Below are 27,922 nucleotides of genomic sequence, written 5' to 3' on the forward strand. Positions count from 1 at the left end.
GCATTCTATGTCCCATTCCCCCTTCCTGTCCCTCCAGGCTTTCCACCGGGCTCTCACGCCCTCCCCTCCACGCTTCACCCCTCTCCGTGCCCATCTCCCAGCGAGCCTCGACCTCAGTCGTCCTCGCCCAACCATCCCCCTCTCCACAGCCTAAAAACCATCCTTATCACCCTATTTCTTGTTTGTAGCAACAAACACATCTCCTAGACACACGCGCGGGACTCTCGCGGCGTCCTCTTCCCCAGTGCCACCGACGCTTTGATATACGCAAATGTCTCCCATTCCCGAGTCTCATTACGGACGTGTGGAGGCCCTGAACCTGCCTCGCCTCAGCTGGGCCGCCTTTGCTGGTGAGCGAGCGTCGAGAGGCTGCACGCGCAGCTGCCGCCGCAGCGCCTCGAGCATCGGGACAGCAAGCGTGTCTGCATCGCCCTGCTGCGGCCTGCATCTTGCCTGTTGTTGCCAGGCTTGTGCTGCAATTCCGTGTTAAGGCCGGCCTCAGCAGCCCACGGTCCTCAAATACACGCACGGCTTCCACACCCTCAGGGTGTGCCCCATCAGGCTGATGGGGCATCACCCCACCTCAGCGACCCACCCCTAGCCCCCCTGTGCCTCACCTCAAACCCCTCGCGTCTGCTCGCCCGCGGTCGCGCAGGCGACGCCGCCGCGGTGCGCCGGTGCCTGCAGGAGGGCGAGGAGATCCACCAGACTGTGTCCCTGGTCAACCAGAACAAGCAGGAGGTGCACGGCATCACCCCCCTCTACCTGGCGAGTCATCACCCGGCTGGGTTCAGAGCAGTGGGGATCGGGGGGCTTTCGAGCCGGCTGCGAGCCAAAAAAAAGTGGTATCAGAGGATGCCCAGGCATGCACAAGCCGCGCCGCTGTTTGGGAGTGGGGAGTTGAAGGCCGAGGGCGAGAAGCTGGCGCAAGACTGGCGCCTGGAGAATTAGATGCCCGCTCCGCGCCGACCCGCAAACACCGTTCTGTTTGATACGACCCGCAGGCGGCCCAGAACGGCCACCTCGACGTGTGCCGTGAGCTCCTCAATGCGGGTGCGGACGTGCTGCGCGGCTGCTCCATCCCCGCGACCGGCGAGTCGTTTGGGCCCACCGGTGAGCGACGCGCGACGGGCCCGGCCGCAGCTTGGCTTTCGGCTCGCGCCAGCACAGCCGCACAACCACGCCCCACAAGCCATCTTGTGTCGTCCAAGTCACCACCATTTTCGACCCCTCTCAGTGTGTCTCTGTTTCAACACCACAAGTGTCCCTGCCTGTTGCCCCGTGCACCGATTCAGCGCTGTATGGCGTGCGCGCCACTCAGACGTTCCCGCGGTGTGTGTTCTGTCCCCCGCGCAGACATTGCCCTGATTCACTTCCACCTGCGCACCTGGTGGCTGCTGAATGATGCAAAGGCCAAGCGCTGCAGCAAGCTTGCCGGGCGCCGCTCGATGAAGCACGGGGCGCACCTGGCGCAGCCGCTGATTGCGGAGGGGGCACAGCTCAGCAGCGGCGGCGCGCTGATGATCTGAGCACCTGTGGTCTGAGCGGAGAGCTTCAGCTTAGCCCTCAACAAGTTGGGACTAGTGTCTCACCTTGCTTGGTGATTCTAGCCTCGATTAAAGGTGTTGCAATGAAGTAGTTTGATCCAAACAAACCAGTTGTGTTGGGGCAAATATGCATGCAATCACACACGCCAGTTGGCTGCACCATCGGCTGCTCTGTCACTGATCGTTGACGGTCAACAGCACGCGCCGTGAGTGCGCCTCCTTGCCCCTTGGGCTCGTCCCGGTGTTTGAAATCTGGTTGTTTTCTGGCTTAGCCGTTGCGGCAGCCCCATCTGGTGCCATCTGTTGTACATCACCGCTGACCTTCGTTCCCTCACTCACCCCCCCCCCCCCCCCCACACACACACACACAGCGCTTGAGCGCACGGCTGTGCCGCTCGGCATGTCCCTTGATGTCGACTTCGCGATGATTTGTGTCCGTGGTGCATTCGGCATTAGTTGCCACCAGCTGTCGTAGACAGGGGGGCTTGCTTGCATTCGAGGCCACCCCCAGTCCGCACTGCTTGTAATTGTTCATCCAAGGAGCGAACGAGCGTGCCGTCTGGCCTGGTTGATTTGACACCCGTCTGATGGCGAATTGGCTGCCAGCTGAGCTGATCCTACGGGGCCATCAAGCAAGTGCAGACGGCACGCGCGCACAAGGGCCACAAGCCACGGCCTCAGCGCAGCGCCTGCGGCGCACTCAGTGCGGTGACAGGTGGGCCAGTAGGGCCTGGCACGTCGCACGACCTTGCAGGCATGAGGATGGGTGTTCCATGGGTCTCTCATGGAACGCGCATGCAAGCGTGGCATTGAGTTTATGTGAAACGTGTGAATGATGGCTGTTAGTTGGTGGTTGATCTGGGGCGCCGTGGTGGTGGTCGGCGCAGACTGAGCGCCACTTGCCGCGCAAAACAGCGGTTGGATACTTTCACAAGTGTGAGAAGATCAACCAGCCCAGCAGAGACATTGACGGAAATGGACGTGCAAACCACATCAACCAAAGCAGGGGAAGGTTGAGGAACGGGAAGCAACTGGACTCGGTATCAAGCCGCACGCACCACAGCGGCAGAGCACACCTGGCACGCTGGTCAGAGGCATCGGGCTGGTGCCAAGGCGACGTAATGGTGCCCGCTGTACTGCCGCGGAACATTCGCATGATTGGCTGATGGTCTTGCGTACTCATGAAGACTTCGGTGATTCCTCCTTGCACGTCATTCATCATCAATCTGATCAGGCGCATTACCGCAGGACGCTCAGACCCGGCTGCTTGGTCTGGGGAGTAGCCCACATCCTACGCCCTGCAACAAGACATCGCACACGGCCATCAAGGCCGCTCAATACCTCACGCTCAGAAGCGCAACTGCGTTCACCCCGAATTTTCTGCCCGAACCCGCAGCGCCATCGTGTTGGACGCTCGGATTGCCGATCGGATTGCGTGCACCCACGGGAAAAAGAGAGTCCAGTCACGTTATCTCCAGTGTGGCAAGAGCGATCACCGCAATCAGGCGGTGCAGGCACCCGGTTGGCAGTCTAGCCGCCAGAGCCACCAGATCACTACCACACCGAGCGCGCAGGCGCACGCCGGGTGACGCTCGAGCGCAGCCGCCTGTACGCACGCGCCTGTGGAGCCGGGCCGGCGGCAGGCCCAGCAGCAGCCGCAGGGATGGCTGACATCGCTGATACCCCCGGGTGGAGGACTGGTGAGATCTCCTGAACCCTGCAGCGTTTCCTGCTAGCCGTTCGCCCGGGGGAGGGGGGAGCTGGGGCACCCCTGACGCTCCCCGGGACTCGCTGCACCAGCCATGTTGGACCCAGGGATGCGGCTTCTGCGTTGCGCGAAATCTTGCGCATGCTACGCAGCCGAGATCTGGCGCCCTTGCCCATGCGAGACTCCTGCACAGACCAACGATGGCGCGACACATCAGTCTGCATCTTCGCCCATGCCCTCTGTCCCGAACTCAACCCCCGACAGGCCTGCTGTTTCTGCTGTTCGCATTCATATCGGTGAGCCTGATCAGGAGCTTGGTCCTTTGTTTACGTCTCGCCCGCGGGAGTCCCTTCTCTCGCAACACGCCTGCCGCTAGGCGGCAGGGACAAGGGGACCGAATTTAAGCCGACGCGCATCTGGCAGTAGCCACGCAGCCACAGAGGCGCGGTTTCCCGCGGCGTCAGAAAGTCGAGCTCCCAATAAAATGCGTTGGTGCTATCAACCCACACCTCTGTGCGCCAGCCGTCACCCGGCCTGACCCCTTGCGCAGCCTAGATACCCTCCCACCATAGCTGACTCACAGCAACCCTGCTGCCAGACCCATCATCACAACAACTCAAAGCGTGTCTTGAACCCTCAAATTAAATTGCACAAAATCACAGGTGCTCCTGGAGCACGGCACAGAGTGGCTGGAGCACCGCTGGTCACAGCGCCGCGGCACCTCGCGGTCAAACGGGCTCATAACGATGTTGACCTTCATAAAGCAGGAGCTCTTCCTGCTGGGCCTGATAAGCATGTTGCTGACGGCTGTCCAAGGCAGCATGCTGAAGATCTGGTGAGGGAACGACTGCGGATGATGACGTCGTGTGATGTTTCGCATGCCTTGAGGGGTCTCGGCACAGCGCACTGATCCCCCCCACGACCTCAACCAGCCCGACACGACCGCCCCGCAGCCCGCACAGCGGGCTATTTCTGACCTGAATTCATGCGAAGTCCTTTTTTGAAGGGGTTTTGTGCGAACCTGCAGAGCCATTCTTACACCATGGCGCTTGACCCTGTGTAAGCAACCGCCTCCGCCTGCAATCTGGCGCACAGCATTCCGGACGGCGTGGCAGCTTATGGGCTCAACTGGAAACCTCAGAGCAAGGTGCCCGTGTTTATAGACGAATCCATCGAGTACAGCACGAGTTACATGGAGGACGAGGCGTCAAAGGACGGGCGCCGCCTGCTGGGGCTCCTCGGCCGCCACCTGCTGGGCGGGCCGCCCAAGGTGGGGCCGCACCACGCTGCTGCAGGGTCGGTCGGCCCATCGCTGCTACCAGCTGTGTGCTCAAAGTGACAGAGAGAACGTGCAGCGGTCGCTCTCAAGAACAACTGGCCAGTGTGTGTATGCTGGCCGCTGCTCGTGTCAAGATCCTTGATGATCATGTGGACTAATTCCAGCCCTTGTGGTTCAGCAAATCCTGCCCGCACCTCCACTTGAAACAAGTGCACATGGTTATCCCCCCGCCCTGCACACCAGGGTGACTACAACAAGTGTGGCAAAGGGCGACAGCCGCTCTTCAGCGCTTACATGATGCACCAGGTGACTCATCAAGTGGCGACGCAGCTCCCGGGCACCCGCCGGGTGCATCAGTGATTTGGGAGCGGTGTGGATTGTAAGCTGACTGCCAGTGCGCACAAAGGGCGCAACTAAAGTCTTTGAGCTCGATATGCGCGCCAGGTGATTGAGGTATAGCCCTGTCTCTCGTGCATCTGCATCAGCAGCGCAGCCTGCTTCCCTCCATCTGCCCCAGCAGCACCCACCGCTGCCCCACGCCGCCCAGTATACTCATCCCCCCTCAGCCCTTGCAGTATTCTTTCTTGCAGTACAACAATATGGTACGACCCAACACGTGCTAACTCGCCCAGGTCCACCTGTTGATCTTCCTATTTGCTGTGGTGCACGTCCTGTATGTCTTTGGGACCCTCATGATCTGCCTAGTGCAGGTGGGCTCTGCTTTGTTTATACAACAGGCAATGGGCGGGGTGAGGTTTCGGGGTTCAGGATCACTTCTTGCATCAGAGGAGTCCCCGGCTTGCGGCCGCGCGGTGTTGGGTACAGCATGCCCTTGCACGGTTGAGCCTCCAGCGTTTGACCTGGCCACCTGCGTGTGGGTGCCCTGTGCAGGCCTGCCCGCATCCTGTGGGCGGCACACATTGGGTCCGTCGCCGAGGGGCTGGTCTCTTGTTGCAACACGGCCCTTGTCTTGCTGAATCAGTCTTGAACGCATACGCCTCAATCCTCCCCAACCCCAGATCCGCCAATGGCGCCGCTGGGAAGCGGAGGCGCCCGCCGCAGACGCCTTCCTCCGGATGAGCGACATCACGGCTCCCTCGCCGCGCGCGCCGCCGAGCCGCGCCGGCGGCGGGGCGCGCGCAGAGCGTGCGACCAGGCGAGCCCGCGCGAGCGCCAAGGCGCTCTGGGTGCGCGTTGGCTCCTCGGGCCTGGCGCATGCCGGCCGCGTCGCACTGGCCGTGGTGACCTCGGACCTCGTTTTCAGCCCAGTGACGCGTGCGGTCTACTACAGCCTGCGGCTGCTATTCATCGCCCGCCTCAACTTGGACCAATCCTTTGACTTTGCGGCGTTCGTTGAGAGGTGATTGGCTGTTGCGAGCTGTGCAGCGCAAGCTTGAATTTACCTTAGCCTGCCTTGCAGCAAATCCCACGTCTCAACGGCGATCCCATCACCCCCGCCTCGCTGAATTCGCCTCCCATGTGTACGATGCAAACCAAACGCCCGAGCATATGGCACTTCTCCTCCATGCAGCCCATCATTATCCATGCTGGACCTGGTTTGCCCCACACCAGCAGCAAGCATGGTTTGTGGTTCACGCAATACGTCCAATCCAATACGTTCCTGAGCTTGCCCATATGCAAACCTCCTCACCTCATGTCAGGTCTATCGAGGAGCACCTGCCCCACTTGATGAAGCTGAACGCCGCGATGATGTGCCTCGCGGCCGCCCTGTTGTCGTTCCCGTTCCCAGCCTACCTGCCGTACTGGCTGTTTGGGCTGAGCGTGGTCACAGAGTTCGTGCTGGCCGGGAAGCTGGCCAGCATCAGCACGCTCGCGGCGGCGCAGGTGTGCGGGCGTGCGCGTGCGCGCATGTGTGTGTGTGTTTGTGTGTGTGTGCGTGCGTGCGTGCGTGCGTGCGTGCGTGCGTGCGTACATGCGCGTGCACGCGCGCATGCACGCACATGTGTGCTCATTGGGATGATCTGGGGTGCAAAATCTTATTGCAGAAGCCCACGGAGCAGCCATAAGCAAGCCCCACCGCGTGCCTTCCGGCCTGCACCCACCGGCCAACCCACCCAGGCCTTGGTCCAATTTGGGGAAGCGTACGAGTTTGGCTGCTTCAAGGACGATGGCTGCGGCAACAACAACGCCGGCGGCGACTGCAACACCGACGTTGCGATCGGCTCAGGCCCTGAGGACAGCGGAAAACTGGAAATCAAGATCGAGCCCCCCGCCGCCGCCGTGACAGCTGCCGTCCGCGGCGCCACTGACGGTCTTGCTTCGCACAATCTCGGCCCCTTTGCCCCTGCGCACTTGAGCGCCCCTGCACACTTGCGCCCCCCTGCGCACTTGCGTGCCCCTGCGCACTTGGGCGCCACCGCGCCAGCCGCCGCCGTTTCGGCCGGCAAGACTGCTGATCCCCGGCCGCGCTCCCCACGTGCGCGGCCAACAGGCGGTGAGGGGATCGCCGTCCAGGGGCCCACAGATGACGTAGCGCAGGGGCCCAGCCTGCATTTCGACGAGCCCTCTCTCAGACTCGCCCCGCTCGGCAGCCTCCGGCCCGTCCGCACCACCAGCCGCCCGCGCCAAAGCGTCGCCACGCGCGGTGACCGCGGCGACGGCGCTGCCGCGCCAGCGCTGGACGCGCGCTACGCAACGCGCCAGATCCAGCAGTGCTCGTCGGTGCAGGAGCTTGAGGATTTTGTGACGGCAGGCGAGTCTCTGACTGAGATCCAAGTGTCTCTCGCACTTCGGCAGCTGCACCGCATCGCCGAGCAAACTGCGGCGAGCGAGAGGCGCGGGAGAGACAGAGGCAGCGGCGGCGGCAGCGGTCTCCGCCGCATTGGAGAGCAGGGCCCATCGGGAGAGCGTTTGGAGGGTGCTGAGGTGGATGTGGGGGCAGGATCACCGCCGCCCAGGCGCGCTGCGGGAATGGTGTCCGCAGACAGGCAACAGCGGTGGCAGCAGCAACAACAGCACGAGCAGCCTCCGCAGCAGCAACAGCAATGGCAGCAATGGCAGCAGCAGCAGCAACAGCAGCAGCAGTGGGCGGAGAGCTCCCACAGCTCCCACCAGCCGCCGTTCTCAGATGGGGGCAGGGGCTTCAGCCAGGGTGTGTGGGACCAAATGCAGGTGCAGGCAGATGCGACGAGGCAGCAGCTGGACAGAAGCCACGATCAGCAGGGCTCCCGGCGCATCCGCGATTGCGGGGGAGGTCTGTACACGGGTTCCAGCAGAAACAACCCATCTCCCTCTTGCACGACCAAGCCAGCAGACAAGGGGATTGCAGCGAGCGGCGCCACATGTGTTCCATCAACGTCAGCAGCCCCATGGCAGGCTTCGCCCCAGCCCATGCAGCCGCGTGCCGCCGCAAGGGTGGTGGCGCCGACGCCGACACCGGCCCAGGCGCCAGCCCCGCGGTCGCCGACGCCATCGGTTGCATCGAGCTCGGCCGGCGGCGCCGCCGCCCGCAGGCAACGGATGGTGATGGAGCGGGTGGCTGCACTGCCCTCGGACCCGTCAGAGCTCATCTGGTTTGGCAGTCCGAGGCTGCTGCTCTATGTGAGTCCAAGGGCTGAAATTGCTGACCTGACAAGGCGCACTCCTGCGCCGTGCGTCTGCCATGCCTTTGGAGCGAGGTTGGTGATGGCGGCCAGCGCCATACGCACACAAAGAGGGGGAGATCTGAGCTGCATGAAACAACCAGCTAAGGGGGCCTCCCCAGTGCTGACGTCGCACCGGCCCGAAATACATCAATCGACTTGCTCACTGCCCGCAGGTTTTCCAGATGGTCTTCTATTGCAATTCGTTCCTCCTCACCCTCGCCTTTTTCGCTTTCTGGTGCGGCGTCTTTGCCGGCGTATTCCCCAATGCGCCGCTGCGCAGCTGCCGACCGCCCCAGCTTGCTCTGCCCCTGTGCCTGCCCTCGCTTGCGACAGCGCGTGCCCCCCGCCGCGCATGCCTCGTACATACCCCCTGCCAGACCATAACCTCGGACACCACCGATCCGCCCCTGCGCAGGCAAAAGCACGTCACGAACTGGATGTACCAGGGCGTCGGCATAGTGCCCACAATCATCCTGATGGTTGGGTCGGTCCTCCTGGCCGTCCACTCTGCGCTGCGCGTGCTGCCCCAGTTTGCGCTGATCGAGCCGGTCGGCCTCCACAGCCCCGAGGCGGTGCTCAGGCGGGCGCTCAAGGAGGGGGGCCTGCAGCCCGAGGAGGCTGCGGCGCTCGCGGAGTCACTCGGGTGGGTGGTTTTTGTTTGAAATCGGGGGCTAGGGCTTGGACATGGACAGGACCAAGGGCACGTTGCAGGTCTCGAGGCTTGGGGTCGAGGGTTCGCGCACGCGCGCGTGCGCGCGTGTGTGTGTATGTGTGTGTGTGTGTGTGTGTGTGTGTGTGTGTGTGATGAATAGCCATTTGTTGGCATTCGACAAACGCTTTAATTATATGTTAGTGGGGAGCGCGCAAATGCTGTCCTTGGGGCGTGTGGCAGTGAACCGGTGGGACCGCCCAACTACGCCCGGCCCACCTTGTGCAAGCAACCATCCCGCGCGACACAGCTAAACCTCCCTATCCCATCGCTCGCCGTGTCGTCTTTTGCAGTGTCGTGCTCGCTGAGGAAAAGGAGGCGCGCCGCCTGTCCAGCTTCATCCGCAGGGGCCAGTCCTGCTGGGGCCTGCTCCCTGCGTATTCCTGCACATCGAGCGACGGGCACGGCGACGACGACGGCGACACCATGCGCGCGCAGCGGCTGCGGCGCAAGCTGATGGCGATGCGGCCCGCGAGCAAGCGCCTGTCATACCGCAGGTCCCTTGAAGACATCAAATCGGCCAGCATGCTGCAGCTGCTCGACATGCTTGCGGCTGCCAAAGCTGGCGCCGCCGCAGAAAGCTTCGCTGGGACGTCTGGCGGCGCAGGTGGTACGAGCGCGGCGGGCGCGCCAGAGGCCGCGCTTGCGGGCTTGCAGCAGCAGCAGCAGCAGCAGCAGCAGCAGCAGCAGTGGGCGCCGCCAAGCGACAGCAACCCAGCCGTGCGGCTTGCTGCGGAGCCGCCGGCTGCGCCTGGCAACAGAGGCAGCATGCACCACTCCAGCTCCGCCCCCAACCTGCAGTCCCTGGCCGGCACGCCCGCCAACCCCATCTCACGCGCCAGCGGACCCGCCGCAGCGTCCGCCGCTGCCGCAGCCGCGAACCCGCTGTCGCGGCGCAGCGGTCCGGGGAACCCGCTGGCGCGGTCGAGCGGGCACAGCGCAGGGGGGCACAGCCCCGGGGTCGGAGGGGACCCAAGCAGCAACGTGGAGCTTGCAGGGGAGATGCTAAGGTGGGCCTGGGTGCCTGATTGAATGCGTGGAAGCCGGCTGAATGCTTTAAGTAGTGCTTTTGAACGGGCGGAGTTGCTTTCAGAGTCCAGCTGCTGTCCAGGACGGCCTGGGCCCGCGAGGCTTCTCGTCAGCTGCTGCTCGTCTGTGTGTGCGGGCTCGCCTGCCGGTCACACATTTGCAGCTGTCTTTGGGAGGGCCGCCCTCCTTAAACCTGCTTGGCATCTGCTGGCGGACCATGCATCACACAGCTAGAGACAAGCAGCTGCTGAGTTTTTGCGCATCCATCAGCACACATCATCCGGCATTGCCGCAATCACACACACGCAGTCATGCACATGTGCACATGCACTCGCACACACTCAAGATGGCTCCCACCACGCACGCGCACTCACACATTCACACATGGACACTTGGACGCCTACACACGCTCACACACACATCACACATGCACACACATGCACACACATGCACGCACACACACACACACACACACACACGTACATTGACACACACACATTCACACACACGCGCGCGCGCGCACGCAACACTCACACATTTACACATGCACCCATGTTCACATACACACACACCTGTTTGCAGGGCCCTGATCCTGAAACAAGCCCGCGCCGGCAAGCCAATGCCCCCAAGCAGTGCGTCATAAGAGCGTCGTCTCTGCTCAAGCGGCGTCAGCCAGGGCACAGACCCGCCAAGGTCATCCACGGCCACAGGGTGGCGCCGGTGACGCCTCTTACACCAAGCCGCAGTTCCTTGGAGACCAGGTCCGCGCTACGCCGCTTTTGGGCCCATCTCTCTTGAGGAGGGGCATTTGATTGTGAGCCACCTGCCTATTTTTGTGGTGGATGGTGGATGAGGCTTCCCGCGCTGCTTCCCCAGGGCGCGTGCTTGGAGTGGCAAAGCTGGTCTGCACGTGTGCCTGCGCAGTAGCATAGGCCTCAGGCCGCGCCAGTTTGAACCTGATGTTATGAGATTGACTTTGGCCTTCCGTTCTTACCACCTGGTTGAGAGTGCACAATCTCATTGCCAGCACAAATTGCACAGCATTACGCCGCAGTAGCCTTCATCCGCGATCCCGTTTCGAGCCGTGGCCCGGCCCGTGTCGCGGCCGACGTCGCTGCCGGCGCTGACAATCTGCCCTTCTGTTCCGGAGGCTGGGCTTGGACATAAGACAATCTTTTGCTGGCTGTGATGTGCACATGCACTCCTCGGCGTTCACTGTCCTGTGTGAGCAGGCCATGCCCTGCTGTGGAGTATGCCGTGGTACACGACCCTGTGGGTCAACGGCCTTTCTGTGTCCGCAGTCTCGACGCATTCGCGCCACCTTTGCGGCCACGCCATCAGCAGGCCTGCACGCGTCAAAACCCGGAGCAAAACAAGCATGCCGCTCGTGGCTTTGTGCGGCACAGCAAAGCACATCATGCTGCCCGCATTGAGTGCTCTGTGAGGCGCCGACCTCGCCGCCACACCCTCTGTGTTGACGCCCCAACGCCTCCCGTTGTGCGCGTGGCCGTCAATCCATAGCAGCGCCCTTGGTTCAAGTCCCAAGGCGATGCATAATGTTGCGTTCCTGCGCGGCACGTGCACACCAAAATCGAGACCGCACATTCCCTACCTGTGGAGCCTGTAGAGATGTGCGCTGCCCAGGCCCACAACCCAGCCATGTAGCCTGCGGAGCGCAAGAAAACCGCAATCAAGCCAACAATCAAGCCTTAATGTCAGGGGCGTGTGGGACCTGCACGGGACTTCCAGGCCACCAGGAATCGATGCTGTGACTGCTCTCTGACTCTCCCCGCATGGGAGTCTTTCAATGGCCGAGGAGCACCTCCTGCCCATTGCCCCCTCCACAGAGCCCTGTATTTGTGCAATGCCCAAGTGTCATGCAATGCAGTAGCCCTTTAGTTTCAACCAATGCAAGATGCCTGTGTTCTCTGCCTGCATGGTATACCGGCGCGTGTGCGCCTCCCCTCCCAAAAAATCAAATAGCAGCCCTGCACGCTGCACGCATATCATACTTGCTGCTTCGAATGCCCCAGCCTTGCAGTGAACGGTCGTAATCCGGTCCGCGGCGCCGCTTTGCATGGGATGCCCCAGTTTATCACATGTTCCGCCCAAGCTGTTGCTTCCAGCACCCGACACCTTTGCGGTGGTGCTTGAGTTTGCCAACCAGCCATTTGTTCGCCCACAAGGGCCCTGCATGCACCCACGCGTGCGCGCATTGCTGCAACTGCGGGCCTCTGGCTGTACCTACACCCATTGCCTGAGCCCTTTGTTAGGCCGCTGCACATTGTGCAAGCATTATTAATGATGTGTGTGCTGCACCACTAGCAATAAATCAACCTCAAGACTTGCATAGGTCGCACCACATTTCTGCTTATCCGCCGAAACTGCTTGTCAATGTTACATGATTTGTCACACAAGGACAATGGCACAATATAATAAAATTGGCAGATGTTGCAGCAGCGCAGTGGGCAAGATACAGTGTGTCCAAATGCAGGCAAACACCATTTGGCTCGAACAATGTTTGTCGCAGGACAGGCAGATGGCAATCTGTCGGTCAACAGGCAATATTGAATGGCAGCTGGACAGACAGGAGTGAAGCGATGACCAGGTCACAGGCGCGGCAGCCCTATTGCTGTGACGGCTCAGGCGCAAGTGTCCAAACCAATTGCCTGGCCAGCTCCCCACTCCCCTGAAAAGCTGTAGGTGCATGGGGGAAGTGCGGACCCTGTGTTGTGCAAACCAGACACGCCCCACACACCCGGCGCCGCACAGCCACTCGTATGCAACTGCACGTCCTCATGGCAGCAGCGGTTGCTGCTGCGTTATGCAGTGCACGTTTCCTCCCCCGAGCACAATCTCCCGCGTCTGCACGGCCACCACCTTCCTGTCTGGGAACGCCGCCTCGAGCACCTGCTGGGCCGCTGAGTCAGCATCGGGCAGGCCGAAGGCCGGCATGATGATCCCGCCGTTGCAGATGTAAAAGTTGGCGTAGCTCGCGGCCAGGCGCTCCCCGGCCTGCCGATGCTGCTTTCCGGAATCGTCCTGATGGCCCGAGGGGGTTGAGCGCCAGGCATGGGTGCGCTGGCAAGATAAGCATGCGAGGGCGCGTGACGCACGGCGGCATGCAAGGCATCAATTGTCCAGGGGTTGTCGTTTCATAAATACATTCCCCGCAATTCACGCTCCCAGTAGACGGCCCTCCCCACACATGGCAGCGGCAGGGGTGATACATGCCAATCTCAACCCACCAAGGTGTCCCACTCTTCCTGCGTCCGATGCAGTGGGGGTGGGCAGGGCAGCTTGATGATCTGGAGGGGCCTGCCCTTGGCGTCCACTTCCTTGGACAGAATGTCTTGGGCCTCGCGGCTGATGGCGTACTGTAAAAGGGGTGTGCGCAGGTGTGTAATGTATATGTGTGATGGATGTGTGTGTGGGGGGGGCAGGGGGGGGTTGCGGGCGCGCGATGACATGTGCAAAAGGGCAAGCATGCTGATGGGGCCTTGTAACCAACCATTGGAAAACAGACCTCTCAGCCGCCGACCCGCCAGCCAATGCCCTCTTGGCACAAGCTGGCCCAAGCCCCTCAGCATTGCAAGCCCGCCACCTGCAGCCCCATTTCACACTCAAAGTGAACCCCCGTCATTGACCGCCGACAGACCAATCAACTGCCTTTCAAATCCCATCAGGCTTCAAAAGTGGTGTATCCTTCTTGAATCTACCAGGTATTAAAATCCACGTCACCCCAAACAGCTGAGAAGTACCATAACAACTTATGGGCAGTACACAGGGCCAACCCAGGCCGAAAAGCATCGCCCCAGCTCAAGCCCAACCAAGCAATTCAAAAAACACACCTTGCTCAGTCTTCTGCTAATCAGCGCGTCCCCTGTCACAAAGAAACATGTAATCCAATTCACAGCCCGAATCCCTGGCAAAATCCAGGTGTTGAAGCCCCGTTTCAACAACAACCCTCACCTGCGGGTCGCTCTCATCGTCGCTCCACGCGAGCAGCACCACGCCAGGCCGCGCGAAGCAGGCAAAGTTGTCGATGTGGCCGTTGGTGTCGTGATCAAACGCCAGGCCCCTAGAGTTGCATTTGCGCATAAACACTGCGCCTGTCGGCTTTCATTGCATCGCTCGTGACGATGCAGCTCTGGATTATAAATTGGGGTTCACAATTCATATGCCCAGCTCCGACGCTCTCCAGGCGTGGTGCTGCATGCAACCGTTTGCTGGTCGCTGCAAATTCGTTCATGCAGACTAATTGTGAATGCAAGATTGAGGCCGCACCGCTTGCCCCTGCGCTCACTTCGGCAGCCAGATCACTTTTGAGACGCCGGTGTACCGCTTCAGCTCCGCCTCGATCTCGTCTTTAGTCATCGACGGGTTTCGGTTGGGGTTCAGCAGACACTCCTCGGTCGTCAGCATGGTCCTGGGATTTGAGACGGCACGGGGAGGAGTCATGGAATGTAAAAAGTCACAGCATCGGGGTAAACCACGGGGTTGAGTCATGGCGGTGAGTTGCGGGGTCAACGAAAACAACAACCAATCTGCAGGGGGGGCATACAAATCTGCAGGGGGGGCATACATGATGGGCTGAATATCACCCAGAGACTCTCCGGGCACCCCAACCAGCGGGTGACCAGCATCACCCTGTGCCCGCTGCCTTGCCCACCAATCGCCCCGCCTGCCCCCAGGCACACAACACAACCACGTCCATGCGGCATTGCTCTATTGAGACAGTGACTTTGAGGCACAAGGCTTGTCCCCGCATCCGACCTGCTCCCCAGCAGCATGTGCGCTGCTGCTGCCCCCAGGATCTTGCCTCAGCCGGCGTACACACACAAAAACACGACGAGGTACCAAAGTCCTGGAACTCCCCACGCCAGGTCAAACGTTGAATGGGAATACCCAGAGTTTTAAACCCCCAATGGCCTTGTTGCGCTGCCAGGCCTCACAGACACAACAGCCGGGGGCCCCCCGCCTTGACAGGGCAACAGCCTTCCTTCCTTCCATAGCGACCGACCCGGTGATGCCCGCGGGAACGAAAACTCGCGATTGCCTATCAACCAATCGTCAGAAACCATGGAATACCCCAAAGCCTGATCACTGCTCACCCCTCCCCGTCAACGTGGATGCTGCCCCCCTCCAGCACCATGTCCACTGTGACGTATGGCAGCTTCTCGGCGGCGCACAGCTTCTGGGCCACCTTCTTGTCCAGCTCGTAGCTTCCGTACAGGTCCCCCCACCCGTTGAACTTCCAATCAACGCCCACGGCGGTCCTGTTGGTGCGGGGGGTCGGTGCAGTGGGCTGCGGAGTGCTTGATCAGGGTGCAGGGAGGCGAAGGAGTGTTGGTCCGCACACGTGTGTTGGCACATTGGTGGTTACGCACGCGACAGAGCAGGTCAGGGCAGGCAGCCTTTGTTTTCAAGGTGTGACAGCCGGGGTATCACTCAGCTGAGGGCGTTTAAGAGGCTCAAGACGCGAGGCAGGCAAGCTGCAGGGGCAGCGTCTGGCGGGGCAGGCGTCCCAGACGTGCGTAGAGGGGCGCCGCTTCCCACCTTATGGGCGGCCTTGGGCAGCTGCTGATCTCCCCGAGGACCACCTAGGTGCGATGAGTCAGCATGTGTCATTTAGAAAGCTGAGTATGTGCAATAAATCTGTCCTTTACCGTGCCCGTCTCGGCCACACCCTCCCATACGAAGCGTGTGAAAGATCGCCTGGGAGTGAGAGCAGCCCAAAGTCATGGGGAAGGCTCTGTTGTTCCCGAGGCCCCCTTCTCACCGTGGGGCCACTGTCCCGCAGCCACGAGTCATCGTGAGTCATCTCGATCACCCTCACATGATCTGGCAGCGCAGCGCGCGCGTCCGACCACTTCGGGCGGCGGGGCGCGTCACAGGTGGCGGGGAGGGGACAGGAAGAGGGGAGGGGTCGTGGGGCCGCTGCTGCGCGGCAGAGGATGGCCGCACGACGCTGTAGTCGCTGTGCCTGTGGGCGCGCTGACAGTGCCCCGCGCCCCGCATCGACCCGCTCAATGCAGGATGGCATGGATCGCCTCCACCAGATTAGCAATCGCCTGATAATTGAAGCAGCCGTTACCAAAGCAGGCTCTGCTGCGGTGCGCCGCCGCAGCGGCAGCCGAAATCGGGCCGCAGTCAAACCCTCACCCCCCTCATGCAGACAGGGCGCGATCAGACCGCAGCTGCAAAGGCATGCAGCCCTTTCTCCCCTCACCAGCTCGGGGGCCGCGATCACGGTCACCGGTTCAAATTGTGAGATCGCTTTGATGACCTCTGTGAACGCCGCGCGCGCCGGCCCCGCGCCACTGCGCCACACGTCATATCTTTTGGGCCACGCCATCCAAGTGCCCACGTGCGGCGCCCACTCGGCCGGCATGGTCAGCTTGATGTCCCCGTCGGCCAGTTCGAGCGATTTGCCGTTTGGCAGCGTGATGGATGCGGACGCTGCGGCGGCGGACCCAAACGCACGCGCGCCTCCGCGGCCGAGCAGCCGGATCTGGCCCACTAGGGCCTGCTGAGCCGGCTGCATGGCTGTCTCGGCGATTGAAGTTGCGGGGCTGTCCAGATATCAGTGCGGTTGGTCGACGACTGGTGTGATCTGCTGCTGAGGGCTTTACACGCGGAGTGCCAGGGCGTTTTGTGATGTGATAAGCGCCGGTAGCAATGCTCGTAATCAGCGTGAAGCACTCAACACGTGAGAGCTGGGGCTTCTTTGCTACCATATAGACAATGTGGCTCTGGTGACCCTGGTGAGGTCACTGGTGTCGTAACAGAGCAAAGCAACGCAAAGCAAGAACTGCTGGCGGCCCTTTGCCTGCTATCATAAGTGCGTTTATCCTGGTGCAACCGCTTTGTGTGGGGTGGTTGTGGTTGCTTCGCCTCCAGCAGCCGAGCAGGCACGCAAGGCAGACATGGCTATATCGGGCCTTCTTCATCGCTTCATGCCCTCGCCATCGCCCTGTCGCTCCCGGCTGCCGCCGCCTGCGCCCCTGGGGACCCGCCGTGGCCGTGGGACGGTTGCGCCTGGCCGCGCTTATTCGTTCCTACACGGGTGCGGCCGCCCTTCCATACGCACCCCACTGCTTCACACTTCCGCGCTTGTCAAGGTGGCTGTTGGAGCGTGAAGTGACCCTTATGCTTTGCGCACCACTTGTTCCGGTCCCCTTGTGGGCCCCACGTCTTGTGCATGTTGTGCCTTGCTGCACCGCCCGCCACGCAGTCGGGGGTGGGGGCATTATCGGCGGCTGTGTGGCCACTGACTGCCACATACAACGCCACATGCTCAAAAGCACCACCTGCATCATACAAATGCTGTCAGTGGCGCTAGCGCTAGCTGTTGTCGTGGCCTGTTGCTGTCTGGTGACATTGCTTGCTGCCAGAAATTGTGGGAGCTGTGTAACAACCAAAACAAAGAAGCAGAAGTGATTGGATAGCCAGGTAAGCCTTCCCGGCGTCAGGCACGGGAACAAAACATCACAGTGCCGGTTTCGAGCAAGGGGTGCGGAATGCAGACCAACACCCGGGGCGGGGCGGGCCCGACCGTCCAGACAGCGGCCAACAAGAGATCAGCAGGAGTGGGGCGGCGCAGATGATGCGGCCGTGCTCGGCGCATGCGGCTTGCAGAGTCGCACTCATGACGGTGCGAGGCCGCCAGGCTGCCCGGCAGCTGCTCAGAACTTCTTGGCAGAAGTCAGGGGGATGGAGCCCTTGATTGAGATGGCCGTCCTGTCAGGAGACTGACTGAAGGCGATCCCGGCCGTCAGGTCCGTGCCGACGTAATTCGCGAGCTGCGGGCATGCCAAAGCGCATGGAGGTGTCCAGTCAGGAGGCAAGGGAGAACAAGGCAGAGGGTGTGCACGTGCAAGCCTGCGTGCTGTGCACATGTATGTTGTGTGTGCGTGTGCGTGTGCGTGTGCGTGTGCGTGTGCGTGTGCGTGTGCGTGTGCGTGTGCGTGTGCGTGTGCGTGTGCGTGTGCGTGTGCGTGTGCGTGTGCGTGTGCGTGTGCGTGTGCGTGTGCGTGTGTCTACGCGTGCTTGTATGTGTGTGTGCATGCCGTGACAGCGGTGTCGCCTGGACTACCTTATCCAACAATTGCCAATGTTGCACATCCCGCATCAACTCAAGAGTGGTGGAGACATCACCTACTGGCTGCAACGATCAGAGGCACCGCGTGCTCCAACCCCCAACCCAGACACTGGCCCCACTTGCCTGGATCCTCCACTTCTGGCACAGCAGCGTGAAGGTGGGGACGTTGTTGATATTTTTCAGGGCCAGGTTGCAGGGCGACACCGAGCGAATCGCCGGCAGGGCGGCAAGGGTGGTCACAGGGATCCCGAAAGTGCCTGACAAGTCCTGGCCAGCCACAAGCCTGTTCCACCTGCAAGGGTTGAAGTCCACAGAGCCAGAGGCGAATTTGTACCTGGGCCTGAAAGCCCTGGAGCCACCCGGCGCGAGCCTGATGTTTGAAGCGGCCACCTGTCGGCGTTTGGCGGCGAGTGCACACGGGGCGCGGGCATGGGGCGGGGCGGGGCGGGGGTATCCGTGAGGGGGTGCAAACCATTGCGACGGAAGGCGGGGTCTAACCCCCCCCCCCCCCCCCTTTGTGGCTTGGGAGCTTCGGCATACAGCAGTTCGTGAAGCTCGTTCATGCTCTGTGCGTGCCCGCCTGCATGACTCATCACCCTGCGCGGCTGCGGCAAGTGGCTGGAAAGCGCTTCGATGCATGTCGGGTTGCGAATGAATGCGTGCGACTGAACGACTAAGGCGACCAAGGGCCCCACCCCTACCGCCTCCCGAACCTCACATCAAGGACAGCCTGGCCGACGCTGAAGGCGGCGGTGACGTTGGCGGGCTTGGGGGCGGCGACGCTGCCCGAGAAGGCGGCGATCGACACTGCGTGAGCCACAGGGCAGGCAGAGTGCCGCGAGAGAGCCGCGGGCCATCAGCAAGCAAGGCGATCACAAGGGCCCAACAGATCGCGGCGTGGGCAAGCATGGACACCCAGCACCGGCTGCAGTGTGCTCAGCTGGCCGCCGTCCACATGCAGGCCACGCGGTTTCACGTCTGTCTTGGCTGGCCAGCAGGTCTGTTCGGGTACGCCCAGCCGGCCTGATTTCGATGCCGCAGGCGCCGCTCACCGCCAAAGCCACGGGTGCTGCCGCTGGTGGGGATGCCGACCACAGTGATCCCCGCGACGGCAGTCTTCAGGGCTGAGTAGCCGGGGTCCTTCTTATCGAGCGCGCTGTTGCTGAAAGAGCAGTTGGTGCCCTTGGGGAAGACAATCAGGATCTTGCCAGAGACCGCGCCGCGCTGCGTGTCGTCTGCCGACCGCAGGGTGGCAGGAATATTCAGGGTCTTGTTCTTGCCGGCGGCGTTGGTGTACCGGGCGACGTGCAAAAACCTGCGAGAGGGTTATGTGCGGCGGCAACGTTGGTTAACCAGTTGTAATGTGCGATGCAAGGCGGCAGTGCACGAGTCCGGTGCGCATCTCAAACACCACACGCGTACGCAATGAGAGGGTGTTGGCAGGAGAGTTGCCAACATGCGGAGCCGAGGCACCCCATCGCTTTTGGACGTTTGCCAAGCATCGCGCCTGCGTCTGTGCTGATTGCAAGGATAGGGCCATTTGGCCCATCCCTTCACGCTGGGCGTTGGGGTCACGCCGACGGGTGCGTGACCTGCAGATACATGCTAGACATTGCCCAGTGCCCCTGGCAGAAGTTCCCTGCCGCGCGCGGCCCTCAGTGGCTCCATCCCCGCGCACACGCACACTCACCTGCTTGCGTCGAGACCCACACGCGCGCCGGCTGTGAGGGGCAGCTCTGCAGGGCGTTGATTGTTTTGTGAGGGCGTGGCAACGAAGGGATAGTTCTGAGCTCTCATTCCTACTGCAAAGAGTTGTGTAAAGTGTAACGTGTAACTGATTTCGCCGGCAGGCATGAGGGGAACCCGATTCATGCGGCACAGGTTGGTTGCTGCCCTGGCAGCGTCGTTGTGACCTGGGCTGGGCTGAGGCCGCGACCCCAACACCATCGCATGTGTCACCACAAAAGCCGCAATTGATGTTGAGCGCCGCGCTGATGCCGCTGGCAGCACCCAGACATATGTTTTCTTGGCACCCATACATGTTTTTGTACGCTTGCACAGCACCAGGCAGTAAACAACCTCAGCAGGGTGCCCACCCACAACACAGTCGCCTGTGGTTTGCGCCAGCGCCGGCGCCGCGGCGGCGATCGTCAGCAGGAGGGCAGCAACGGTTGCCACGGCGCGGGAGGGCTTCATCGTGGAAGAGGGTAGCCGGGTGCTCCTGTGCGCACGCGTGGCCGGATGGGTTGGCAGCGTAATCAGGTCCTTCGGTGCATACCAGCTTGCGCAAGGGGCACTGGACGATGACGCGCTGCCCACACGGTTCAAATTTACAGCTGTACATTCAGCTCTGCGCTGGTATGCTGCTGCAGTCGTGAGCTTGTGGCGTAGATGAGTTTGGTGGCAGCACACCTGGGGGCTGCAGCTGATCTACACCAGCAGAGGGTGACAGAGACGACGGGCTTGCGCAATGTGATGTTGACTACGGTGATGAGGTCGATTAATTGATGGATTTACAATAAGCTCTTCGCAAGCAGTCGCTAAAGAATGTCCCGGACAAATGGCGCGAAAGGTTGAGCCGAGGTGGCCGGTGACTCTCGGCCACCCATCCCGACCACGCGTCGTGCGACGTTGTACGTTGAAAAATATTTGATCACGCATAAGCAATGGGTCATGTTTGAAAAGGCACCTGACCTCGCAGCGCGGCACCAGGGCCAGACAACCTGTGACTCAGTGACACAGTCCACAAATCACTTGCTTTCATGCCTTTTCATGCAATTATAATCAAGCAAACGGGGGACATTCATCCATCACTCGCTCACACTTGCAGGTGAAAGGACTGCGTGTCCCTGCCCGGAGACGGCTGCGCCTCAGTACTCCAGTACGTTGGAGGGGGGGCAGGGGAGGCTGCTGAGCTGCGTGGCACCCTTGGGGGCTTTTCGATGCGTCTGCACCAAAGTCATCAACGTAATCTTGTGTGCATGGCACGGGTCCACACAGGTCTGGCTAGGTGCCAGAATCACACCGGCCTCAAGACCAGTGCTCATTTCCGCAAACTTGTGTGGCCAGCGGTCGGGCCTGCCAAATGCCAGGGGTTGGCCCTGCCAACCATTTGTACCACATGATAAGGGACACCTTACATTAGCATGTGTACGACATGTATCAGCATATCCGTGACTGAAGGGCTTGCTGGGGGCTATGTTGCTTGTGAGCGTGTGTAGACCGGCTCACTTGAGGCATTTGTTTGCAGGCATACATTCGGCTGCCAAGAAACACAGCAACGATGTGCGATAAATACAGTGCTGTGCGTGCTGGCAGCAGGAGCGGTGACGAGCACGTGACATCCTACTCGCGTGCTGCGGCAACCCCCACTCGGCATGTATGACAACAACAACACCGCAATGCTGCTGCTGGCGTCTGGTGGTTCTGATTTGGATAGGCTGTAATTGTGATTTGGTTGCGCTTTATGTTCTTATGGAGCTGAACGCGTGTGCACCAAGTCACCTTATCATATCATATCCACATCCCGACACCGCCTTTTGGCAATTTCACTGCAAAGGATGTTGCGACGCGCTTCAGAGCAAGCAGCGGGCTGCAACCGCGACTTCCCTTGCCCCTCAACTAGCGCTGCCATCATTGTAACAGCAGCTGCGGCTTGGTCTCGAGTTGCCCTGCACTCTGCCATCGTGCTTGCACCTCAATCAGGACTGTGTTTTTGTTACCATGGGCTCGGGCCCTTCACAATTGTGAAACTCGGCTGCAAAATCAGCCTGCTCAACCCAACGACCACATCCAAGCAGCAGCCACGACCAAAAAATTCGACCGCAGCTCTCAAAAACGCAGGGCTCGGCCCCCACCAGCCTTGCAGCGCCATGCAGAGCGCGAGGGCAGGCGGGTGCATGCGAAGCGAGCAGGGGTCGGCAGGCAGTTACCACGGCATCTTGATGCCGAAGAAGTTGCCAGCCTTCGGCTGGAATCGCTGCACCAGGGCCTGGGGGTTGATAGTGTACAGTGCATGGCGCAGAAATTCGGCATAAAGTGGAGAGGGGAGGGCGCGAGGGCGAGCACAAGCGGGCCAGCGCAGGGTAGGGGAGGGTGAGCTGGAGCCCCACAACCCGGCGCAGGACAGCACAAAGCAAGGGCCCCGGCAGGCAAGGCACAGGCATATGGCAAGGCTAGAATGGGCCGCGCGCCTGCCCCAGAAAAACCCAGCGCAGCGCCGAGGCTAACAGCACAGCGTTTGCGCAACACTCAGCCCCACACCCAGGCGGATCCCAATAGAGGTCTGCGAACTTCTCACCGAGAACCGGGGGTCCTGCCTAATCAGCTCCAGGTCGGGGTCGGTCAAGATCTGGTCAAAGTCCGCGTAGCCCGCCTCCATGGACGCTATGTGTGGGGGGGAGGGAAAAATTTTTGAAAAGCAGGGGGTGGTATGGAACGTTTGGGCCCAGGTCGTGCTGAACGGGGTATGCGGCGAATGTGGATGGACGTGGGGCCGCCTCAGGCGGAGCCGCCAGGAGCGCAGACACAGGCTTGCAGCGCGTTCCGTGCGGCCGGCCCTGGCCAGCGGCAGCCAAGCCTCAGAGCCAGGCGCCGCTCGCGAGGCAAACGCCACAGCATAACGCATCAGCTCTACCGCAGCCCACAATGTACAGCAGCGCCTCTGGCCGCCACGCAGGCAGAAGCACGGCCCCCGGCGCACCTGACAGCGCCAGCAGCCCCTCCCGCGCCTCCCCCAGCCGCGAGTGGCAGCACGCGATGTTGAACAGCGCCGCCATCTTCTCGCCGTCGCTGACGAGGCGCGGCTTGTCCCTGAAGCGCTTCACGCCAGTGCCAGGCAGCGTCAGCGCCTTCTGGAACACGGGCAGCGCCTGGGCCCACCTGACGGAAGCGGATCAGCGTGGTTATGGGGCGCAGGCTTGATCATTGGGACCCATGGTGCACGTGTATTGTGCGTGTATGAGCGTGTGCGTGTGTGAGAGAGGGAGAGAGAACTTGTGTGTGTGTGTGTGTGTGAGTGCGTCCGTGCGTGTGTGTGTGTGTGTGTGTGTGTGTGTGTGTGTGCGTGTGCATGTGTGTGCGTTTGTGCATGTGTGTGTGTGTGTAAGTGCGTGTGCGTGTGTGCATATGTGTGTGTAAGTGCGTGTGTGTGTGTGTGTGTGCGCGCGCGCAGGAGAGCCCCAGGGGCGCGCATCGCGAGGCGCAGGAGCCTGCTACCTGCGCGTGGCTGTGTGCCGTCCAGCAAAGGTCGCACGCCCAGCGCGGCTGCCGCTTGGGCGGCTACACGCACAGACGACGTGCTGCTGTTGCGACGAGGGCGAGCGATCAGCGGGGCCCCGGGGCGCAACCGCTCACTTGTCCTGCTTGCAGAGCACGAGGCCCAGATCAATGGCCTCCTTGGCTGTCTCGGGCTCGTCGAAATCGAAGGCCGAGGTTGACACGTCCCTGGTCTCATCAGCAGCCCTGGTTGAGTTGGTGTGTGGGTGGTGTTGTGAGGTGTTGAGGTGCAACACGCGGACCGCCGCTCCGCTGCCCGATCACTTGGAGGTGGCAGGATTCGGAGTATCTTCTATGGCGGCATACATCAGGGACAGATCTGAGGGAGTGCCTGCTTGTGTGAGGCAAGATCGGTGCTCGTACTATGCGCCCCATCTGCTGGGCCACAGACCGCAGCGGCCGCAGCGGCCGCAGCGGCCCCTTTCCACTCGCCAGCAACCCTTTTTGTGTCAATGCCAGCAACTGACTGGATATTTTCGTGCTCCGACGGCCACTGCGCCTGCACACCAGGGACCCCGTGACAGCTGCCACAGCTCAGCGGTGGTGCTGGAGCGGTGCCTGCGCCTGCGCTTGCACAGGAGGCGCTCACCCTGCCCTCACGCCAGCCCGAGACGCCCGCAGCCGCTGCGCCACGCTGCTGCCGCTGACGCTGCGCTGCTGGACCCCTGCTGCCGCTGCCTGCCGCGTCGAAAAGGGAGCCCTGGCCGCGCTGTGGTGGCGATGAACAAGCATGTGGCGCACCGCAGGTGTGCGAGGGGTCCTCCGATTAATGTGCGGAAGGAAGTACAGTCGTGCGCATGCACACACCAGCAGCATCCACGCTCGGTGCCGCCGTGGCACCCTGCCCTGACGGTTGTGCCGCTGAGGAAAGTTGCAGCCCGTAAACTTACCTTTGAGACCTTCGTGCGCCTGACCGCACTGCCACCCGCTGTCCCGCGCTCAGGAGGGAAGCCATCTTTGCAGTTCCCGATCTACAGAGATTCCTACGCTGCTCTCAGCAGTAGTTTCAAAGCTGCGTAATCTCACTTTGAGACAAAAAGAGGCTTGTATGGGTGCTGCTTCACGCTCGGACTGTAAATGCTGTGCCTCCCTGTATCCTTGGTTTGATTGCAGCATGTTCAAGGAGGCGTACGTCCGCTTGAAATATACTCTCATCTTACCGACCGCTCATTCTACTCCCGACCTATTGCACCAGCGCGACGGCTGCCTCCACCCTCCCTACCAAGCAACCATCAGTCCACTAGCTCAACTTGGTCGATATTTGGCATATTAGATTTCATTTTAACCTGCACCACAAGCAGGGTTGAGCCCAGCCAGCTGCACGCGGCGGGCAGCAGGAGCAGCAAGTGCGGGGCGGCAGCACCCTGGGCTGGAGCCCAGCTGCACGCTGCAACTCGCAGGCCACCTACACAGGCGCCGTGCTTTGTACCGGACACCGTGAACCTATATACAACAGCCGCCTGCTGTGGAGCGGCGCTGCGTTGGGCGCCTGCGTGCCGCCGTGGACTCGCCGAGTGAGTCGCACCCCGACCAAGCGCAGTCAGCAGCAGTGGCAGCGGCAGCGGCTGCGGCAACGCCAACAACATGGCGCCGCAGCAGCAGAGCCTGGTGACGCCGCTGGAGCACACGGGCATCGGCGCAGCGGCGGGGATGTTTGAGGTCTGCGTGATGCAGCCGACCGTGGCTTTCAAAAACGCCCTGCAGGTGCGAGGTCGTCGTCGGTGATGTTCTTGTGGATGTTGTTGATTTCAGCGTGCATGCGCGGCCTTCCAGCTGCATGGGGACTTGAATACTGCAAAGGATTACCGCATGCGCATGAGGCGGCCAGCTCCGCAAGCCGTGTGCAGCCGCGGCGCCGCATGCGGGCGCACACAGACGCAAAAGCGGGCCCCGGACGCATACGTGTGTTTGTGTTCAAGCGCACATGCTGAGCGTCCAACTGCGTCGCTGCGCCGCAGGAGGGGCGGCCGCTGCCGCGGACGCCGCTGGCGCTGTACAGAGGCCTAGTGGTGAGGGTGGCGGCGCGAGCGTGCCCACTGCCGAGCGTGGCTCTCGTGGAACGGCCTTTTATGGGGTGTTCCTGTATGCGTGACGGCGCGATATGTTGGAGCATAAGGGCTGTGCGTGCTCTGCGGGTGCTGGGGGGAGGGGCCGAAGGGTGGCAGGAGCGGCGGCACCCCTTGCGCGCGCTGTATACCACTTTGTTTCCAAGCATCCACGGGGCCGCGCGCGCGAGAGGCGTGGCGTTTAGACGCGCCTTGGGCTCGTTTTGAAGGCGTGGATGTCCTGCATGTGAGCAGCTGTCTGGCGGCCCCTAAGCTCACGGTTTCGTCCGCATCCGACCAGCCAGGCCTCCAAATCACGGCACGCCCCCGCTCATCCGTCCGCCCGCCGCGCGGGCGCCGCCCTCCCATATTCCTCCTGGCGCCACCCGCCCTGCCTCACAGATCAACTGCTGTAGCATGGCCCCCATCACGGCCAGCCAGTTTGGCACCAGCCGCATCCTCGAGAATGCGATCGTCCAGTGAGCGGAAAAAGATAAAGCCGCACCCCTAGCGCTCGCCCGGCCAGCTGGATGGTGCTCTAATTTTGAGCCGCCGAGCCCGCCGTGGCTGCATGTGGGTCTGCCCTGCCAATTCGCATCGCTGGGTCGCGCAGCAGCAGGGCCTGACTCCAAGAGCAGCGGCCGCGCTGTGCGCTTTCACCCAAGCCTCCCATTAAAGGCTCCTGATGCCCCATGTGCACCCCATCAGGTATACTGGAAATGACATCACCAGCGTGGGGCGCTTCGCGAGTGCGGCGGGCGCAGGCAGCGTCAGCGCGCTGATCGGTGGGCGCGCGGCTGCAGCGGGCCGAGGGGACGCGCTGCGCTGCCCCGCCTTACTTGCTGTGTCTGCAGCCCAACAGCGGCGTGACGGCAATCGCCGCTGTGGCCTCTTCTCATTGGGGGTCTTGCAGGCACAGCATTTTTGTAGCCAGCGGGGGGCAGGCACATGGGGAGGGAGGACGGGCAAAACACGGTTGCAGCCCCGGCCTTGGCCCTGCTCTTCAATACCCAGCCAAGTTGGTTCGTTTAGCCGCTCCACATTGATTAGCGCCGTGCTTACACAACCGTCTGTTGCGCAATGTGCCTTCCCAGGGTCACCCACCGAGCTGATTATTATCCAGCAGCAGGTGCGGCAGGGGCGGCCAGGAAGCTTCCTGGGCGGCGATCGGTCACCGCGCTGCGCCTGCCGCTGCCCGCACCCTGTTGCACTGCCCGCACGCCGCGCCCACCCACCTGTTGCCTCTGCCACACCGCCCACAAACCTTGCCCTTTACCCCCCACCCAAGCTCGGGGCCGTTGCAAGATCATCCCCCACCCCCGGCACCCTTCCTGCCCTGATGCCAGTGCGTCAATGCCCTTGTATCATCATGTCATGCCGCCCCCCCCCCAAAAAAAAAACGCCCCAGAAAAACCTGACGCCCCTGGCCACCGAGGTCAGGCGGTTCTTCAGCACCTACTCCGCCCACTCAATTTACCGCGGCCTGGTGCGTGATCTTACTGCGATCTGGTGGTGATCTGGGCGCAGTCTGGGTGTCTTATGTTTAGGGAGAGCGGCGATAGACCGCTGCCCCTGCTGGAAGCTGTGCTGCGCACCACCGTTGTCCCTTCCACCACCAAACGCATCGCGTCCAGTGTTTGACCTTTCAGCGCACGTTTCAACGCACCTGCCAACAGCGCGTCCTGCCCACGAATCCAGACGAATGCATACACACCCAACCCCGGCGCCAACCAGTTTGCAAAACATAACCCTGCCCATCCAAACCCCAGGCTCCCTGCATCGGCCGCGAGACGCTGTATGCCGGCGGCTACCTGGGGCTGTGCCCTGTGCTGTACGACATACTGCGCGCCAAGGTGCGCGCCCGCGCCTGGCGCCCGCATGCCGCACACGGCATGGGTTTTGGACCAAGAATGAGGGGTCTGCATGAGCTTGGTTCCTCATCTTGGTCTTCTGAGGGTCCCTGGGGCCCGGTTGTCTCAGCACCACATAGGACACGGCGGGGCGGCGGCAAAAAGCCTCGAGCCGCGGCGCAGGTGGCGGGGCCGCGGCCTGCGCCGCGCCTGGCGGTCGCGGGCCCGGCAGTGAGCGGCGGCACGCGGGGCTGGGCTACTGCGCGCGGGAACTTGCTACTAAACACCCCACTTCCACCCCAACGTTTCCAAACCTTCCCGCCACTTTTCAAATCCATTCGAAACGCACCCCAGGAGTACTCCACCAGCAGCGCGATGATCGTGTCGGGCATCGTGGGCGGCGTGTTTGCCTCTGCGGCGTCGCACCCCTTCGACACTGTCAAGACCCGCATGCAGGCGCGTGCGTGGCGCTGCGAAGGGCCCACCCTTGCCGCGCGGGCTTGACCCTTTCCCTTTGCGGGGCTCCAATCCTGCTCGTTGCCCGTCCTCCGCTGGCTCCTTGCGCTCTGTGACTGGCCACGTTGCCTGCCTATCAAGTCAAGCATCAAATGCAGCTCAAGTCCCCAGGTCCCAATCATGATTTTGTGCCCAATGCCAATCACGCGGCGGCCCCAACCTCCTACTCACCCGGACGTATGTGTACATATGCCCGGGGATTTGACGCCCCCCACCCCTCAACTTTACCCCCACCCCTCACCCCTACCCACAC

The 27,922-nt window shown here is 61.8% G+C and overlaps 7 protein-coding genes across 7 annotated transcripts; 3 read left to right on the forward strand and 4 right to left on the reverse strand.

Annotated features, from left to right (window-relative positions):
- Positions 1–271: 271 nt before the first annotated feature.
- On the forward strand, positions 272–1,529 carry MNEG_0921 (hypothetical protein; the record flags this gene model as incomplete). Its single annotated transcript, XM_014050593.1, has 4 exons — positions 272–350; positions 656–798; positions 1,005–1,113; positions 1,357–1,529. The coding sequence occupies 4 exons, from the start codon at positions 272–274 to the stop codon at positions 1,527–1,529; spliced, it is 504 nt and encodes a 167-aa protein (XP_013906047.1).
- A 2,472-nt stretch (positions 1,530–4,001) lies between these two features.
- Positions 4,002–6,561, forward strand: MNEG_0922 (MLO-like protein 12; the record flags this gene model as incomplete). The annotated part of the gene is made up of 7 exons (XM_014050594.1): positions 4,002–4,090; positions 4,351–4,525; positions 4,778–4,840; positions 5,167–5,244; positions 5,554–5,894; positions 6,196–6,379; positions 6,541–6,561. 7 exons carry the CDS (start codon positions 4,002–4,004, stop codon positions 6,559–6,561), a joined length of 951 nt encoding a protein of 316 aa, XP_013906048.1.
- A 6,112-nt stretch (positions 6,562–12,673) lies between these two features.
- Positions 12,674–13,978, reverse strand: MNEG_0923 (agmatine deiminase; the record flags this gene model as incomplete). Its single annotated transcript, XM_014050595.1, has 3 exons — positions 12,674–12,919; positions 13,126–13,254; positions 13,850–13,978. The coding sequence occupies 3 exons, from the start codon at positions 13,976–13,978 to the stop codon at positions 12,674–12,676; spliced, it is 504 nt and encodes a 167-aa protein (XP_013906049.1).
- Positions 13,979–14,179: 201 nt separating this feature from the next.
- On the reverse strand, positions 14,180–16,424 carry MNEG_0924 (agmatine deiminase; the record flags this gene model as incomplete). The annotated part of the gene is made up of 5 exons (XM_014050596.1): positions 14,180–14,306; positions 14,992–15,156; positions 15,437–15,480; positions 15,660–15,749; positions 16,110–16,424. The coding sequence occupies 5 exons, from the start codon at positions 16,422–16,424 to the stop codon at positions 14,180–14,182; spliced, it is 741 nt and encodes a 246-aa protein (XP_013906050.1).
- Positions 16,425–17,565: 1,141 nt separating this feature from the next.
- MNEG_0925 (hypothetical protein) lies at positions 17,566–19,778 on the reverse strand (the record flags this gene model as incomplete). The annotated part of the gene is made up of 5 exons (XM_014050597.1): positions 17,566–17,682; positions 18,084–18,371; positions 18,700–18,788; positions 19,034–19,296; positions 19,672–19,778. The coding sequence occupies 5 exons, from the start codon at positions 19,776–19,778 to the stop codon at positions 17,566–17,568; spliced, it is 864 nt and encodes a 287-aa protein (XP_013906051.1).
- Positions 19,779–21,909: 2,131 nt separating this feature from the next.
- Positions 21,910–24,429, reverse strand: MNEG_0926 (hypothetical protein; the record flags this gene model as incomplete). The annotated part of the gene is made up of 5 exons (XM_014050598.1): positions 21,910–21,972; positions 22,282–22,367; positions 22,684–22,862; positions 23,337–23,444; positions 24,419–24,429. The coding sequence occupies 5 exons, from the start codon at positions 24,427–24,429 to the stop codon at positions 21,910–21,912; spliced, it is 447 nt and encodes a 148-aa protein (XP_013906052.1).
- Positions 24,430–24,842: 413 nt separating this feature from the next.
- MNEG_0927 (hypothetical protein) lies at positions 24,843–27,657 on the forward strand (the record flags this gene model as incomplete). The annotated part of the gene is made up of 8 exons (XM_014050599.1): positions 24,843–24,962; positions 25,217–25,267; positions 25,706–25,782; positions 26,012–26,088; positions 26,398–26,432; positions 26,712–26,789; positions 27,073–27,156; positions 27,508–27,657. 8 exons carry the CDS (start codon positions 24,843–24,845, stop codon positions 27,655–27,657), a joined length of 672 nt encoding a protein of 223 aa, XP_013906053.1.
- Between the last annotated feature and the right edge of the window lie 265 nt (positions 27,658–27,922).

This window comes from Monoraphidium neglectum (assembly GCF_000611645.1).
Source record: "Monoraphidium neglectum strain SAG 48.87 unplaced genomic scaffold scaffold00084, whole genome shotgun sequence".
In the NCBI taxonomy this organism is placed as follows: Eukaryota; Viridiplantae; Chlorophyta; class Chlorophyceae; order Sphaeropleales; family Selenastraceae; genus Monoraphidium; species Monoraphidium neglectum.